Here is an 18,628-nt window from a genome sequence, read left to right on the forward strand (position 1 = left end):
TGATCTGCCTGTTTACAGCCTCCCAAGAGCTGGGATTACACGTGCACTCCACCACATCCAGTCTCAATTGCCTGTAAGTGCGGCCTGTGGTGGGGCGCACACAGCAGGCCTGGGGATCGAAGCCCTGTCCCCTGCACCTGCTTGTAAGTGCTTTAATTCGCTGAGCTATTTATTTGGCTGGCCCTAAACTTATTTTTAGATTAACCTTAAAAAGTAAAACTTGGGTTTTTTAGCAGAACTGGTGCTTGAACTCAGGCCCTTGCTCTTGCCAGGCAAGCGCTTATTCTACTGAGCCATCTCCCCAGATCCAAAAAGTAAAAATTGCAGGCCAGTGAGATAGCTCAGAGGGCAAGCACAGTGACTGGGGTTCGATCCTCCCCACCCCACGCCGTGCTGCCTGCCAGCACTCAGCAGGTCACCGAGACCTGGCGAGGCAGTGCATGCCTGTAATCCCAGCGTTGAGGAGGCTGAAAACAGGAGGATCACTACGAGGCCAAGCTGCATAGTCAGACCCTGTACCAAATACATTTAAAAACAGTAGAAACTGCATCTCTAAAGACCGTTACCAAACATTACAGGAGATAAGCCAGTCTGAGCCCATCCTCCCAAGTGTCCAGGAATATGAAGGGAAGTGTACGCGGAGATTGGCAAAGATATTATCACTTCATGGGATGTAATTACATGATCATCATTCTAATTTAAGGCATCAGCACTACTGGAGAAAACTGGGAGCATGGGATGTAAAAAGTTAAGATGTGTGGTGTACATGTACAAACTCCCTATAACAAATGCAGTCATTATGTACTGCAAACACATAAGAATAAAAAAATTTTAAAAAATTGGGGGCAAGCCAAGGAAACTGAGTTCCTTTTATCTTCAAGTCACTGTGTCCTATCTTTGGACTTACTGTTAGATAAAATTTGAACAGAAGTCAGTTATGCTTTGTTCGGAAGGAGCTAAAATCTAACAAAGGTTTTCAAAGAGTAACTTGTTTAAACGTATCATTTTTCATACATTAGACCCCAAAGTTAAATATCTATGATTTTTTTTTTTTTTTTCAAATTATCTGGATGCACCAGGCATGGTAGCACACGCCTGTAATCCCAGGGCTGAAGCAGGAGGATCACTGTGAGTTCGAGACCAGCCTAGGCTATAAAGTGAGCTCAAAGTCAGCCTGAACTGCATAATGAGACCCTGTTTCAAAAGGATAAAAAAAAAAAAAAAAAAAAAAGTTACCGTGGTAAGACAGCTATAAATTATTAGAACAGAATTGTGATTAGTTGATTGTTAGTTTGCCTAAAGTCTAGTGACATTTCGGGGGTGCCCTGACCAGACACATCTCAGGGTGTCCGGGCTGGCGACAACGCTGGGTGTTCTGCCTAAGGTCATCGCGGAGTGCCAGGGCTGGGGCTCCCGCTTTGCGCTGCGGTTCGTGTCGCCGGGTGATCTGCTTCTTCTCGGTAATCTTCCAGTGTCCTCTGGTTTGGGCCACTCCCTCCCACGGGGATTCAAGTGGCCACAAAGCACTAACCGAGTCCGCTGCGCACCGGGACCGGAGCTCAGCTCCGCCTGGCGACTGCGCACGGCCGCAGCGTCACCCGCCCTGCTCCGGCGAGGCTGCGGGGCCGCGGAACGCGGAGGAGGGGAGGAGGGGCGGGGCCTTCCCGCTGCGGGCGCTGATTGGCCGGCGCGGAGGAGCCCGGCGCAGGCGCCCGCGGGCTTGCGGCGGGGATGTGAGCGGCTCTCCGGCTCCCGGCGGCAAGGGGCGAGCGACGAGCCGCGAGCGCCGATCGGCGAGCGGCGGGCTGCGATTGCGGGCAGGCGAGGCCAGCGGACGCCGAGGGCGGCCAGGCTGTGGGCCGCGGGATGAGGAAGCGGGCCGAGCCCGGCAGCTTGGAGCATGAGCGCTGCGCCGCCGCGGGCTCGTCTTCCTCCGGCTCGGCCGCCGCGGCGCTGGACGCCGACTGCCGCCTGAAGCGGAACCTGCGCCTGGCGGGCCCGGGGTCGGCGGAGCCGCGCAGCGCGCCGGACGCGGACATGAAGCGGGCGATGGGCAGGTGAGCGAACCCCTGACCCGGGGCCTGTCCCCGTGCCGCTCCTCCATCCAGCGGCTTGGCCGCGGGGCCCCGCCCGTCCCTGGACGGACCCCGTCCCCTCTGCAGCCGGCGAGGACCCCGGCTCGCTGCGCCAGGTCTCGGGTCCTCTGGTCCTCTGGGGCTGTCAGAGGCCCCGCCCGCGGAGCCGCGACCTTGGGGAAGGGGTGGCCTGCTGGTCCCCGCCGGGGAAGGGCGGAGGGGAGGCTGGAGGGGAAGATGCTCCGCGGGCCGGCTGGCGGCGCACGAGCCCTGGCGCTTAGCAGCCTGCTCGCGGGCTCCGGTCTCCTTGGGAATCTGGAGTCTTGAAGAAGTGGCTTGGGGAAAGAAAGGAATCGGTGGTTATGTAAAGCTGATTTCAAAATCCGGAGAGGAGCGTGGCTCGCAGAAACAGATTTCTTACCATCTGGCTGTTGGCTAGAGCATATCATTCATGATAATTAGAAAGCCTCGGCATTTCCTGATGTTTGCGGAAATGAGAAGGTAACCCTCTCAGTAGTCTGGGCAGAGTCCTTTCTTTGAGGTCAGTTCGAATGCCGTCTGTTGACATAGAGCACTTCAGTGTGTAGTACTTGTCCAGATTGCCTCGAAAGAAAATCCAAACTTGGACATCTGTGCTTAAATGACTGTCAAATTAAAAGTAAGTCTGTGATTTTCCTGTGCCAGGAGCGAAGAGAGTTTTGATTTTTTAATAAAACCAGTAACTGATCAGTAGCTTTTGTGAAGGTGATTGTTCTCTTTGGAAAGGTTTGTCTAACCGAAGAGCTCATAATTGTCTCGGATACATTTTACTAACCTTCTTGTGGTTAGTTTGGTAGGTTGGAAAAGTCAAATGGCTGTGCACAGTAGTATTTGGGGGGAAACAGTGTTATCCTGGCAACTCCCCTCCCCCAAGAGTGTGCTGAAGGAAAAGGCCTTGATTGGCTTTCGTTGTATCAGAAACATTGAGTGGTATCCTTTGGATAAACACGAGGCAGTTAGGAGAATAAAGCAAAACAGGAACACAAGACCAAATTTGTGTGTCACCCTGAGGGCTTCCTGCTGCCTCTGCCCTAGGAAACCCGTGTCTTGCGGGCTTCCAGAAGCCTTGCAGCACAGCCCTGTTTGCCTGGTCAGCTGCTTGACATTATGATCGCTGTAATTGCGTGCATAGTTGCTGTGCCTGTGACTCTTCTACAAGCACACTGGAGCAGGCTCCTGTATCGCCGGCACCTGGCACCTAGGTGGCAGAAGAGGCTTGTTGGAGGAGTGAACAGCCGCAGAATGATCTCCTAGAAGTGGGATTACTAGGCCAAGGGATGTGCGTTTATAACTGAAAAATAAAGCTAAATAACCCTCTGAGAGCTGGGCATGGTGACATATGCCTGTAATCGGAGGACCCAGGAAGCTGAGGCAGGAGGATTGCAGGGAGTTCAAGGCCAGCCTGGGCTACATAACAACACCCTGTCTCAGAAAACAAAAACAAAACAACCTCTGAAATACTGATTTGTACTTCCACTATCAATGCCTCCTGTCCCTCAGTATTGTATATTGCTGCATTAATGTGCATTACTTGTTAGGTAGCATTTTTGTGTGTTTGTATAAGCCTGATATTTACTTTTTAAAAAATTTTATTTATGTGTGTGTGTGTGTGTGTGTGTGTGTGGCCAGCTCAGCCCACCAGGGGGCGGGGCTGGCTGGCATGTGGTGCTGGGGGATTGAACTGTGGTCCCTGTGCTTTGCTAAGCTTGTTCTAAGTAGGTGCTTTAGACCACTGAGCCATCTCACCAGCCCCCTGATATTTACTTTTGCAGTTACTGACTCTTGTGGCCTTTTCTTTGTTTGGATTCTAACATAGCAATTTCCTTTAACTTTTTGTTCTGAATATATATATATATATGACAATACAGTAGTTTTACATGTATCCACTTAGTTTCAACAGTTTTCATTGTGTAGCAAATCTTAAATCATCCCTCCATTTAACTTGGATAAGAAATGTATAGATTTTCAAATAAAGTAATTTAAGAAGACAGTTCTGAGATAATTTGGGAATGTGTATGTGAACTAGATATTAGGTAATACTAGAATGAATTATTGATTTTCAAGCCTTCAAGTCCTTCCAAGGCCCCCAGATAGCCCAGCAAGTCAGCTTCGTAGCATCCCTTTCAAAGTCTTGGCACATGAAACCAGTGAGAATAATAAGTGGTTCTTTTTGCCTGTTAAAAAAAAAATTATAGATTTTTTATTTACTTATTTAATTTTTTTTTTTTTTTTTTTTTTTTTTTGTATTTTAGGGAAAGGTCTACACAGTGTTCAGGGTCTCACTACTAGATTGGGCTCATAGTAATCCACCTGTTCACAGCTTCCCAGGGGCTGGGATTACAGGTGTGCACCACCATGCCTAGTCTCAATTGTGTGTCAGTGTGCCCTGGGGGCAGGGCCTGTGCAGTAGACCCAGGGATTGAACCCCTGGCCCCTGTGCAAAAATTACTCTTTTTTTTTTTTTTTTTTTTGCGGTACTGGGGATTGAACTCAGGCCCTTGCGCTTGCCAGGCAAGTGCATATTCTACTGAGCCATCTCCCCAGTCCAAAAGTCCAAAAATTAGTGATTTTGATAGAACATCTGGGTATATATTTCAGAAGCGTCCTCATTTTTTGAAGTACCTGGTGATATATTTATTCATAATATTAGTTTCCTGTGAATGGGGAGGGAAGAGGGTTGAAGGGATGGTAGAGGAATGGGAGAGAAAACCAGGTTATATCAGGTACAGGGATTCTGTGATGAATGTAATTGTTGTGTATATCTAAAATGTACTAATAAAACCTGATTAAAAAGTAAATAAATTAGTTTCTTGATATGGAATAATAGGGAATGTTTTCTGTGCCATATTAAACAGGTATGTACATACATATGCTAATATTGAAAGATCCCTGAAATAGGTTGTAAGTAAAAAAACCCTATAAATTGCATGCTTCCTTTTGTGTAAAATTAAAGATATGTTTATGCAGATTTATGCTTTTGTAAATTAGTATAATATGCAGTTGTTCATGTGGAGAAGGCAGGAAGGAAAGAGAAATGCAGCCATATATTTAGAGAGAGAGAGAGAGAGAGAGAGAGAGATTTTTTTTTTTTAAATCCTGTATTTATTTCTTTGGTACAGGGTCTCGCTATGCAGCTCAGGCTCGTAGGGACCCTCCCATCTCAGCCTCCCCAGCTCTGGGATTACAGGTGTGTGCCACCAGGCTGGGTTTCAGTAGCAGGACCAGCACAGCATGTGGTACCAGCGATACAGTACTGGGGATCGAACCTGGATCCTCGTGCTTGCCAGGCAGGTGCTTAGACTGCTGAGCTGTCTCCCTAGTGCTAGTTTTAATCGTATGTATGTTATTCTTTAATTTTTTTGTTGTTGTTGTTTTGGTGGTACTGGAGATTGAGTTTAGGACCCTGTGCTTGCCAGGCAAGTGCTTATTCTACTGAGCTATCTCCCCTGGCCCCTCTTTAAAAATGTTCATGGGAAGGAAGGTCAGACAGTCCTCTTTTGATTGCTTTGTAAGAGCAAAAAAAGAGTAAATTTGTAAAAAAAAAAAAAAAAAAAAAAAAAAAATTAGATTCCTATCCTACAAACAAGAGAGTCCATTTTTTATTTTTTTTCTGCGGAACCAGGGATTGATCTCAGGCTCTTACGCTTGCCACAAAAGCGCTTATTCTACTGAGCCATCTCTTTGGCCCCCAAAAAGTCCTGTTTGATATGTGTTTTTACGAGGGGCAATCAAAAATATGGTCACTGCCACTGCTAGGTGCCATCCAGCAGAAGGCAAGCGTCCGCACCCTGTCCCGGGACCACTGATCTCCTGCTCAGAGATACAATGGCAGAATAAAACACAGATAAAACATACTTTAGTTAAAAGGGGCAGCAGCATGGTCAAAGCCCGGTGACAAGCTAGCGCTGTGAGGCACAGTGTCCTTGGCCTCTTGGGTGCATAGCTTGATTCGGGGATGTGCTGGTGGGCTGCAGGAATTGGTGAGGATGGACTGCTGTTGCCTCAAGGTTCAGGAGCTGAGGAACGATGCAATTTTGGAAAAGCACATCAGAACGGATCAGGGTTAACTAGTAACTTGATGGCGTGCTGATAGCAACCACCGTGCTAGAGCCATCTTGCGCAAGCCAAGTCCTCAGTTGCCATGTTGTCTTCTTGCCTTGACACGCCAGGACCTCACAGACTGTTCTAGTCTCAGCTCTGGCTGGTGGCTTAGGGATTAATCTGTCTTTAAGCCAGCGGGAGTTCTTACCACAAGTCATGCAGGCTTAGGACAGACCCTCCACATGTTGTTGTACCAATTTATGCATACTGATTACTGCCTGCTCTGTGTTGTATCAGGCTGGTCCCGAGGAGGCAGGCTTCTGTAAGCACGGTGCTGCGACCTCATCCCCCTTAATTACTGTATCTGGCACTATCCAACTTCTGACTCTTTGTCAAAGTTGAAATGACTGTTATAAGTCAACGTTTGAATCAGTTCAGGAGGCCAAAGCAGCCAGGACAACTGCAGACACTTGGGAAGGAGGACCCCAGAGCTACTTCAGAAAGTGGCAGAGTTATGTGGTGTCTTGTGTGAGGCAAGGGTGAGAATTTTGAGAGTGGTTAACAGCAACTTGTTTTATACTATAATAAATATCTTTTTTTTTTTTTTTTTTTTCCTGGAACCAGGGATTGAACTCAAGCCCTTGAATTTGCCAGGCAAGCGCTTATTCTACTGAGCCATCTCCCCGGCCCCTATAATAAATATCTTAAAAATGTAAATATTCACCCTGGTTTCCAGTCATACCTTGTTTCTCCAAGAAAATGTCTGTTAGCTTTGGGAGAGCAAGATGATGCTGACCGCTGCAGAGTGGTGGAGATCTGTGCCCATCCAGATGGCTGGCAGGACTCTGGCCCCTGGTAGCCAGATCCTCCATTTTTCCAGAAAATAATAGGTGGATTTTTGTTTTTTGTATTTTAGGGAAGGGTCTATAGGATGTTCAGGGTCTCACTACTGGATTGGACCTGTAGTGATCCACCTGTTTATAGCCTCCCAAGAGCTGGGATTACAGGTGCGCTACCACGCCCAGTGTCAATTGCCATCTCAGTGCGCCCCAGGGGTGGGGCCGGCATGGCAGGCCCGGGGATAGAACCCCCAGCCCCTGCTCCTGCTTGCAGGTGCTTTAATCCACAGAGCTATTTGGCTGGCCCCCTGATTTTTTTTTTCTTTCTTTTTTTGAGGGTTCTTTTGTTGTTATTTTGAGACAGGGTCTCACTATGTAGTTCAGGCCAGCCTTGAACTCACCATGTAGCCCAGAATTCACAGCCATCCTCCTGCCTCAGCCTCCTGGTTGCTGGGATTACGGATGCGTGCCACCATGCCTGGCTTACTCTGCTAAGTACAAATTTTTCCATCTTTTTTCCCCCTCATTTTATGTATTTGGTACAGGTTCTCACTGTGCAGCTCAGACTCATAGTGATCCTTCTGTTTTCAGCCTCCTCAGGGCTGGGATTACAGGTGTGCACCACCATGCTGGGGATCGCTGGCTTAGCAGGCCCCGGGGTTGGGGCCGGCGTGAACTGTGGGAGGGGATGGAGCCCTGCCCCCTGCCCTGGCCAAAGCAGGCGTTTAGTCCGCTGAGCTATCTCACCGGCCCTTCTTTCCATCTTGATAACCAGAAGAAAATATATTTCAAAAATGAAGTTTCCCAACATATAGCAGGTAAAAGGAGGACCAGCAGGCGCATACTGAGAAGTGTTACTCAGGAGGCTGAGACAGAAGTCACTTAAGTACCAGCTTTGAGACCATTCTGGACAACGTATCCAGACCTCCATCTCAGAAACAGTTAAGTTCTTTTTTTTTTTTTTCTTTTTTGCGGAACCGGGTATTGAACTCAGGCCCTTGTGCTTGCCAGGGAAGCTCTTATTCCACTGAGCCATCTCCCCGGCCCCCCAGCAATTAAGTTATAAAAAGAAGAAATGCAGAAGGATGACTTTCAATCAGAAGAAAAAGTCCATCAGATGAAAACCTGAATCTCCATGAATGAAGAACATTGGAAAAAATTAAAGAGAAAATGTTATTGCTAAAATTTTAATAAGTAATTGATAACCGTATATTGTGAGCCCTGTAATATGTGAAAGTGAAGTTTATGACAAGTGCATAGTCCGAGCGGGAAGAGATGGAAGTCCACTGTTGCAGTGTTCTTATACAAAGAAGCTTGTAATTTCATCAGATGTGGACTAGGATGGTGGCAGGTACTGCAAACCAGGACAACCCACTAAAGGAAACAGAAGAAAAATGCCTGACTAATCCAGAGTAAGACAGAAAAGTGAGACAACAACAGATGGAGCAGATACGGAAGTCAGAGATGTCAGGCCTAGCTGTGCTCCCCAGCACTACAGAGAAACAAAAGAATCACATTAAATGTGAAGATCTAGTCAACTTAAAAGACAAATTGTCATTTTCTTTTTCTTTCTTTCTTTTTTTTCAGAATCGGGGATTGAACTCAGGCCCTTGCGCTTGCCAGGGAAGCGCTTATTATATTGAGCCATCTCCTTGGCCCCTCTTTTCTTTCTTTCTCTCTTTCTTCTTTTTTTCTTTGACTTTTTGAGACAGGGTCTCTGGTCTCGCTATACAGTTCAGGCTGGCCTTGAGCTCACTTTGTAGCCCACCTAGGTTGGTCTCAAACTTGCAGAGATCCTCCTGCCTCAGCCTCCCAAGTGCTGGGATTACTGGTGTGCACCACCATGCCTGGCTAGATTGTCCATTTCTTTTGTTGTGTTTATTGCTTTTTTGTTTCTTCTGAGGCAGGGTCTCATGTAGTTCAGGCTGGCCTCAAACTCACAGTAATCCTTCTGAATGCTGGTATTATAGCCATACACCACTAAGCCAGCGGAGATTGTCATTTAGATGAAAACAGAAAAGCCAAGTCTGATGTCTAAAAAAAAAGAAAATATGGGTCAGCCAAATAGCTCAGTGGATCAAAGCGCCTGCAAACAGGTGTGGGGCTGGGGCCTCTATCCGCGTGCCTGCCATGCTGGCCCTGCCCCTGGGGTGTGCTGAGACAGCCATTGAGACTGGGTGTAGTGGCATGCCCCTGTAATCCTAGCTCTTGGGAGGCTGTAAACAGGTGGATCACTGCAGGTCTAATCCAGTAGTGAGACCCTGAACACCCTGTAGACCCTTCCCTAAGATACCAAAAAAAAAAAAAAAAAAAAAAAAAAAAAAAAAAAGTATTTTAAGTATAACACAAAAAGTTGAAAGTAAACAACTGAAAATATACTATGCTAATACTAGTTAAAACATAACTGCAGTGGTTGTGTCATTCCAGGCAGATTTCACAGCAGAGGGTACTGCTTAAGGTCAGGCAGGTCACTTCCCAGGGACACAGGGCACTGTTGCTAAAGAGAACACGGGGATCTTAAGTGTTTATGATCCTAACTGACAGAAGTTCAAAACACACAGCAAAAAACTGGTAGAGCAGCAAGGAAGATAGGAATCTCTGAGGAATTCAAGTCATAAAAGTATTTTTTTAGCCACAGGGAATTAGATATACTATACTTAACAAACAGATACCTGGAAAAATCCCCCAAATGCCAAAATGCTGAGTGACGTGTTCCTGAATAAGCCATGAATCAAAGAGATCCATAAGAAAAACAGAAGGTAGTTACAGATGAATAAAACTGAAGACAGGTGCATGCCTGGGGAGTTGAGATGTTGAAATGCCCATGGTGGGAGGGAAAGAGGGTCTTTAAGCCAGGCATGGTGGTGCATACCTGTAAGCCCAGCCCTTGGGAGGCTGAGGCAGGAGGGTCACTATGGGGAGAGGCCAGTGTGGGCTGCACAGTGGGTTCAAAGCCAGCCTTAACTACATATCAAGACCTTGCCTCAAAAAACATCAGGAAGATACCAAGAGGGTCTGCAGTTGATGCTTTAACCTTCCCCATTGCAGGGCTGTAAGACAAAACTCCAAAACTGAGCATATGATAAAGATGAAGGCAGAAGTCAAAGAGGTAGAAAACCAAGAAAAAGTGGAAATAGCCGCTTTGAATCCTTAACAGACAGAACTTTGAACAACTCAAGTGTGAATGTGAAGCCGAACTGCGCTGTCTCCACCCAGGGCCGTCGCTCCTCAGTACGGAGCCTCGCCGCGGTGCGCTCCTGCGCTGCAGGGTGGTGAGTGCTCATCTCCGTGCCCTGTGAGAAGGCTGCCGAGTGCACAGTGACGAGGGTGGGGGGTGGCACATCTGGTGAAGGTGTGGGCCCTGCGCTCAGATGTGTCCCTCAGGGCTCATCACTCAGGTCGGGGTGCAGATTCTGGGGCCGGCTGCATGGGGGGGCAGGAGGTGGATGGGGAATCTGTCATCTGCTCAGTTTTCTTGTGAACCTGAAACTGCCCTTAAAAAATTAAAGTTTATGTTTTCAAAATAGAATGATTGGCACAGGCAACAGTGAGTGAGCAAATAAATCGCCAAACAATTATGCTGAGGGAAACAAGCCAGACCCGAGTCCCTGTGTCCAAAACTAGTGGATCTGAAGGGTGTATAGTGTGTGCAGACCCTTGGAAGTGTCGGGAGGGCAGGTGATGTGGGGTGAACCATTACTTTTTTGTGTGTGTGTGGTACTGGGGAATTGAACTCAGGACCCTGTGCCTGCCAGGCAAGTGCTTATTCTACTGAGCTATCTCCCCGGGCCCTTTATTATTTTTTTATTATTATTTTTGAACCATTACTTTGTGATGGTGGTTTCATAGTTTTTGTTTTTTAGACAGGGTCTTACTATGTAGCCCAGGCTGGCCTCCAACTCACCGTAATCTTCTTGCCTCACCTCCTGAGTGCTGGGATTACAGGTGTGCGCCACCACACCCGGCTTCCTAGGAGTTTTTGCGTTAAAAATTTACTGAATTACATTTTATGCAATTTGTGACAGGTATATCTCCATAGAGTTGTTTTTAAAACAACATAATTGTTATATTACTTGAGCATTTTGAAAAACAAAGAACTATTTCCTCTCACCGGCTCTGGCCTCAGTCCACTCCATGGCAAGACTGTTGGTTTTGCTCCCATCAGCCTTAAGGAGCTACTCAGGTAATCTGAGACGTCAGCGAAGAAAGGGAGCCTGGAGGGCCAGGTTTCCTTTTTTCTGGGTTTCTGGCTGCCTTTCATTCATTCTAAATGAGGGCTTGGTGGGATGGAAAGAGTGTGCTGGACCTGGAGGTCTGGCTTGGGAGCTCCTTTCCTGGTGAGACTGTACCTGGGTGGTCAGGGGGGGCTCTGAACCCGGCTCCCCTTCCTGCAAGCAGGGTCCTCATCTGCCTGCCTCCTTCTGCTCCTACTAAGGTTTCAGCAAGATTGGATCAGCAGTATACGGGTATAAACTTGATAGTGTTTTGCCCCATTTACATTTAGCTCAGATGTAGTTGTAGATGTTACTTTTTTGGCCCAATTTTTATAGTTTGAGATCCTAAATTACATATTACCAGTACACATTTAGTGCTTGTATTTTTGGTTTGAATTACAATAGGTTTCAGAGCTTTCTGGGGTGCTTTTTTTTTTTGCTATGAGACTAACACTAAAGAGCAGTTACGCACATCAGAAAATGAGAAATGTAATTTTTTTTTTTTTTTTTTTTTTTTTTCAGGACCGGGGATTGAACTCAGATCCTTGCGTTTGCCAGTCAAGCGCTTATCCTACTGAGCCATCTCCCCGGCCCCTATAATTGTGTATTGCTCTGAAATGTATAAAAAAAGCTGTAATTAAAATTGACTAAAAAAAAAAAAGAGCAGTTCTAAATCCAAAAAAAAAAAGAGCAGTTAGTTTCTCCTATTTGGTAAGGTGTATGTAATCCCTTCTTCCCCTCCTTCTCCTCTTCTTCCTCTTCCTTTTTGTTTTCTTTTTCTTTTTCAGACAGGGTCTTTCTAAATTGCACATGTAGCGGGTGTGTTGATGTTTGCCTATAATCCCAGCACTTGGGAGGCTGAGGCAGGAAAATCGCTGCAAGTTTCAGCCTGGGCTATAAAGTGAGCTCAAGGCCAGCCTGAACTGCATAGGGAGACCCTGTCTCAAAAAGACAAAACAAAAAACTAAGTTGCCCAGCGGGGCTCAAACTTACAGTCTTCCTGCCTCATCATTCCACATCTGTCTGAATACCAAACATCTTAGGCATAACATGGAACAGTTATTTTTCATCAAGCATTGATATGTTAAACTTTAAGTCCCTACAGAATATGAGATATAGGATCTTGCTGTGTATGCCAGCAAGAAGCTGGCAGCTTTTTAAAAAATTGCTTTTTTTATGGTGCATTATAAATAACATAATTTAGGGGGCCTGCCCCTTAGCTCAGTTCTTTAAGTGGCTGCTTCAACAAAGCTGTCGGGCTCAGGTTGCTGTGGTTCGATCCCCACTACTCAAGCCAGCCAGTCATGCCTTGAAGGCATTCAGAGCAAAAATAAATAAATAAATAAATAACATAATTTTTCAGGACTATCATATCTATTAGGGTTTAGAAAAATAAAAAAATTACCTTCCATGTTTGTGGCACTGATAAAACAGAAAACTTTTTCTTTTTTTAATCTTATTTATTTGGTACAGGGTCTTGCTATGCAGCTCAGACTCATAGTGATTGTCCTGTCTCAGCCTCCCCAGCGCTGGGATTTACAGGCCTGTGCCACCACGCACAGTTTCAGAGGCTGGCGCGGCTCAGGGCCAGCACAGCATGTGGTACCAGGAATCAAACGCTGGGTCCTCAGATTTACCGGGCTGGCGCTTAGACCACTGAGTTATCTCCCTGGCCCTGCCTTGGTTTACTTCTTTGTCTAACTTTACTTTTTAGAACAGTAGAGTATAGCCTTTTTCTGGTCATTTGGTTTATACCTTTTTTTATTTTATTTTATTTTTTCTGACCTGCAGAAAGTTGTATCATAAACACTAGATTCTTTTCTTTCTCATTGTCTTTTCTTCTGATAAGATCTCACTGTGTGGGGGCTGGAGAGATGGCTCAGTGGTCTAAAGCACCTACTTGAAACAAGCTTGGCAAAGCACAGGGACCGCGGTTCGATCCCCCAGCACCACATGCGAGTCAGCCCCGCCCCCTGGTGGGCTGAGCTGGCCACACTCACACACACACACACACACAATAAATAAATGTAATAAATAAAAATAAATAAATATTTAAAAAAAAAAAAGATTTCACTGTTTTGCTCAGGGTGGCCTCAAATTCCTTCTCTCAAGTGATCGTCCAGCGCCAGCCTCCTGAGTAGCTGGCACGATGGTGCATGCAATGATGTCTGGGTTCTAGTGTGACCGTTGTGAAATGCTCATACCGAGACAGAGCTTACAAAACCAATTAACTTTTTTTTTTTTTTTTTTTTTTTTTAAAGTTTTTTGTTTGTTTTTTTTTTTTAATTTTTTATTTATTTATTTATGTGTGTGTGGCCAGCTCAGCCCACCAGGGGGCGGGGCTGTCTGGCATGTGGTGCTGGGGGATTGAACCGCAGTCCCTGTGTTTTGCTTAGCTTAGCTTGTTCTAAGTAGGTGCTTTAGACCACTGAGCCATCTCACCAGCCCCCAATTAACTTCTTATTGTCACTTCTCTCCCTGGTCACAGATGCATTTATTGGGTGCTTTTTTTTTTTTTTTTTTTTTTTTTTGCAGAACCGGGGATTGAACTCAGGCACTTGTGCTTGCCAGGCAAGCACTTATTCTACTGAGCCATCTCCCCAACCCTATTGGGTGCTTTTGATCAGAGTCTTAAGTCTGTTTTGTGCTGCTGTAACAAACTACCCAAGACTAGGTAATACTCGAAGAACAGAAGTTCAGCTCTTACCATTCTGGAAAGCAGGAAGTCCCACACACAGGGTTGGCCATCTGGTGGGGGCTTCTCTGTGCTTCTAGGATGGCATCCTTATGGTGGCCCCTATAGAGGGTGGGACACTCGTGCCCACATGAAGGGAGACTGGAGGGCAAGGTGGCTGGGTGCTGTGGAATGTCTTACAAGAGCTTTAATCCAGCCGGGCACATGGAGGCACTCCTGTAATCTCAGTACTCGGGGAGGCTGAGGGCAGAATTGCAAATTCAGGCCAGCGCTGGTAACTTACTTAGTGAGACCCTGTCTCAGAACTGTCACTGCAATCTCTCTGAACTCAGTCCCCAACCCCACACATAAAACCCAAACCAAAACAGACAAATATATAAACAAAAAAACCCACTACCTCCATCCGTTCATGCAAGTGGACTCCCCGTAGCTCAGCGCCTCTGCAGAGCTCAACCCCTCACTACTGTCCCTTCTCAGCACCTGAATTTCGTCCAGGACACATTGGTCCTGAGACAGTGGCCTTTCTGTTGAGCTTAGGTTCCCTGTGAAACAAAAACTGGGCAACAGGTTCTCATTTTATCTTAAGTTTTTTTTAACCAGCTCACAAACTATAAAATTGAGGAACTACATAAACAAATCTAGGAACTGGTTCTTCCTGTGGGGCAAGAAGGGAGAGGAGCAGATTGGAAGGAACCACTCCTCAAGTGATGAGCAGATGAAGACCAAGCAGGCCAGATGGCTGCTAAGCACTTGCAGCCAGGAGTTCTTGGGTTTGTTTATTTAGCTTTTGAGACAAGGTCTTGCTGTACAGCCCAGGCTGGCCTTATATTCCCATTGATCCTCCTGTCTCAGCCTCCCAAATGCCTGGAAGGAGTTCTTAAGGTTTTTAATTAATTAATTAATTTTTGTGGAACCGGGGATTGAACTCAGGCCCTTGCGCTTGCCAGGCAAGTGCTTATTCTACTGAGCCATCTCCCCAGCCCCCTTTTAATAAAAGGAAAGCATTTCTCTGCCACACAGCCTGTTGCGGCCTTGAGGCATAGTGGGGCTATGAAGGCTGGTCTTGGTACTGTCTCACTGATACGCAGCTGCCACTCGCCTGGTACAGCAGCTCCATGCAGGTCCCTGCTTCAGTGCCTGTGAGGACGAGAGGGACCTGCATTCATTTTGGGGACCTGGTTCAGGAGCCATCACACCCATGGAGATGTCTCTGTCTGTGGCCTCTCAAGAGAGGGAAGGGGGTTGCTGGTTTCTCTTGTGCTCCTAGGGTTCCCAGAGTCTTTTTGTTTTTGTATTTTAGAGAAGAGACTACAGGGTATTCAGGGTCTCACTACTAGACAGCCTCCCAAGAGCTGGGATTAGAGGGGTGCGCCACCACGCCCAGTTTCAATTGCTGTCTCAGCGCACCCCAGGAGCGGGGCCTGCACTGCAGGCCTAGGGATTGAATCCCAGACCCCTGCCAGTCACTTTAATCAGCTGAGCTATTTGGCCAGCCCCCCAGAGTCTTTCTGAAATACCCTCCTGAGGGAGGGAAGGTGAAGAAAAAAAGGCATGATGATAAAGGAGAAATGAAGAAGGTGGCTGGGGTGGCACACCCTTTTAATCCCAGTAGCCTGGATGCTGAGACAGAAGGATCTCTGTGAGTTGAGGCCAGTGTGGACTACGTAGTAAGACCTTGGCTGGAAGAAGAAAAAAAGGGAAAGGGAAAGTGCAGGAAGAGTGAGGGAAGACAGCACTGAGCAGGGGACCTGGCACTCCTAGGTGATCGATGTGTGTGGACTGAATTCAGTGCTTACGACCTCTTTAGAGGTGCACACCCCACCCCATTTCCTAGAGGAGAGAACCAGGGCCTGGGTGGTTACGTAGTTTGCCACAGGGTAGCAGACCTGGGAAGCCTCCAGATCCTGTCTCTGACCGCCAACCCTCCTGCCTGGGTGGGGGCTGTACACCTCCATTACTGCGCTGACACCCGGGGCAGATGTCACTCAAGGGAAGTGGCTACTTTAACAGGACATGTTGCTGTCTCTGACAGTGTTGGGGACCACAGGGCAGGGCTCGAGTGGACGTCAAGCTAGCAAGTCTCCCGCGCAGCTCTCCTTGGGATTGCTGAGCCTCCTGCGCGGTCCATGCTGTGGATGTGGCTGCAGAGTGCTGGCCCTTCGCACATCGGGGTGCAGAGAGGGTTGCCGAGTCAGCTGAAGTGTGGGGCTCTCTATAAGGGGCGGCCCAGGCACCCAGACACTGAAGGGTGGACGTGCAGGTCTGCTGAGACCGTCCAGGGAGGAACTTCTCCAGAGGCGGTGCGGTAGCTTTCCACTGCCGTACCAAAGCGCTGAGGTAGGCAGCTGTAAAGAGAGAAGGGTTGTGTGCCTCACAATTTTAGGGCACACCAACCAGCCTGTGCTTTTAGGTCTGTGGAAGCACTCCTTTCTGACAAGATGTGGAGAAGAGCCTCTTCCCTCACTCCAGGCATAGGGAGAAAGACAAAGGGTCAGTGCCTCACTCCCCTTCAAGGGCACCCCAGTGACTCATGGCCTCCTCCAGGTCCCACTGAAATTGCCAATGGTGCCATGTGCTGGACCACAGCTTTTGCACAGGGACTTTGGAGCCCCCGTCCATAGCCCACTGAGTGGGCTCCTGGGAGCCTGGAAGCTCCGTCTTGGAAACATGACCCTTGGTTCACAAGAAGCTACCAGAGGCTCTATCACTGAGCCAGTTGTCCCCTGGGAAGGCTCAGTAGCTTCCTTTCTCCCTCCAGAGGTGTGTACGTGCAGCTGTGCGGTGGGGCCTGCTGATGCCCACCTGCTCGCCAGCAGTCCCTGTTTGGAGCTTTGTGCTCCTGAAGTGAGACCTGGTCTTACAAACTTGAGGGAGGTGGCCTGTGGATCTTGTGTGACCAGCAAAACCCTCTACTCCAGTTGTGGCAAACTCTGAAGCTGGGTATGGAGATTGCAGCACAGGAAGTGATAGGATTTCTGCAGGACAGGGTCTTGAGTAATCCAGGCTGGCCTTGCGCTCAGGGGATCCTCCTGTCTCTGCCACCCAAGTGCTGGGATTATTGGCATGTGCAACCACACTTGGCCTGTTACATGACACCCCCCCCCCCAACCCCCAGGGTCTCACTATGTAGTTCAGGCTGGCCTTGAGCTCACTCTGTAGTCCATTCTGGTCTTGAGTTCCCAGTGACCTTCCTGCCTTAGACTCAAAATGCTGGGATTACTGGTGTGTGCCACCCCTGCCCAGCTTGTTACATGAATTTTTACTACAGTTAAAAAAAGAACTCCTTTACCTAAAGATATAGCTGGAGATGTAGTCTGTGGTAGAGCTCTTGTCTGACATGTGCGTGTTCTTAGGTTTCATCCCTAATACTAGGGGGAAGGGAGAGAGAAATTTTCCTGACATACTGAAGTGGGCTTGGGTTGTAGTGTGTGGTGGATAGAACTCTTGCTCCGCATGTGCGAGAGGCCCTGGGCTCCATCCCCAGCACCATATAAAGAAAACCAAACTCTGAAGTGTGTGTTGGATCCTCTGGCCTTTTGTTTCCCCTCCTCTAAATGGCTGCAAGTGCTTCTGTGCTTTCTGCCACTTGTGTGGCACTGCGTAGCACTTTTTAACAACTGCATGCCACCTTGTGTGGACGCACTGTCCTCAGCAGGAGAGATACTGCAGACTGGTGGCATCGGGAGCTTTCACAAGCACAAACGGTCATTGAATGTAGATGCGATAGAAGAGGACCTATTCACATCCTCCCGCCCCCACATGCCGCAAAGGAGACTTAGAGATACATGCAGAATTGAAAGAGGAAAACTTCGGAGCCTTTCAGGAGGCTCTTGCACACACACAAAGCTGTCAGGATAGGCGAGCGCGAGGCCCATGCCGGCCTGGCCGTAGGTCACTCCTCTTAACAGGTCCCACATATGAAGGCCCATGTGTCTCTTGTGGTTCTCTGCAAGGTGACGCTAAGAAGCAGGTGGAGGGTGCTTACCAGAGTGGCCTGAGTGTCACCTGAGTGGCCCTGGGGATGAGCGGGGAGGGGTCATGAGCAGCCTGGTCCATGCAGTAGTGCAGGCTGTTTGGCAATCTCTGTGAATGCTGGAGCCATGATGAGACAGCCGGATTCCAAAAAGAGGCCCAAGCACACTTGAGGATTTAGTATGGGCAGAGGTGGAATAATGAATGTTTTGTTTTTTTCTTTTTGAAGCAGGTCTTACTATGTAGTTCAAACTGGCTTGAACTCACTTTGTAGCCCAGACTAGCCTTGAGCTCATAGCAATCCTCCTGCCTCGGCCTCCCAAGTGCTGGGATTACAGGTGTGTGCCACCAACCCAGCAGGTAGAATAATAAATGAGTGGAGATAAGATTGATTTTAATTTGTTTTCTGGTACTGGGTATCTAACTCAGGACCTCTAACAGGCTAGTCAGGTACTCTGCCACCAAGCTACAGTCATTTCCCTTGATTTTGACACTTAAAAATTATTTTTTAAACCGTACGGTGACATGCAGTAAAATAAATCTGTATCTTTATCTTATACTGTACAACAGGATCACTGTATGAAGACTCAGAATTAATGTAAAAGTGAAACAAAAAGTACTGGAAGGAAAGCATGAGTGAATGTGTTTTTCCAGTATTAGGTATCGAAGCCAGGCCCTTTGCACTGAGCTGCATCCCAGCCAGTCCTTCCTTCCTTCCTCCCTCCCTCCCTCCCTCCCTCCCTCCCTCCCTCC

The 18,628-nt window shown here is 47.6% G+C and overlaps 1 protein-coding gene across 1 annotated transcript in view; it reads left to right on the forward strand.

Moving 5' to 3' along the window:
* Positions 1-1,730: 1,730 nt before the first annotated feature.
* Abhd12 (abhydrolase domain containing 12) overlaps positions 1,731-18,628 on the forward strand; it is a 53,574-nt gene continuing 36,676 nt past the window's right edge. The window contains exon 1 of the mRNA XM_004635571.2: positions 1,731-2,057. Within this exon, the coding sequence (XP_004635628.1) occupies positions 1,867-2,057 (191 nt within the window). The 5' untranslated portion in view covers positions 1,731-1,866. The remainder of the gene's footprint in view (positions 2,058-18,628) is intronic.

This window comes from Octodon degus, unplaced genomic scaffold, assembly GCF_000260255.1.
Source record: "Octodon degus isolate 3935 unplaced genomic scaffold, OctDeg1.0 scaffold00073, whole genome shotgun sequence".
Lineage (NCBI taxonomy): Eukaryota > Metazoa > Chordata > Mammalia > Rodentia > Octodontidae > Octodon > Octodon degus.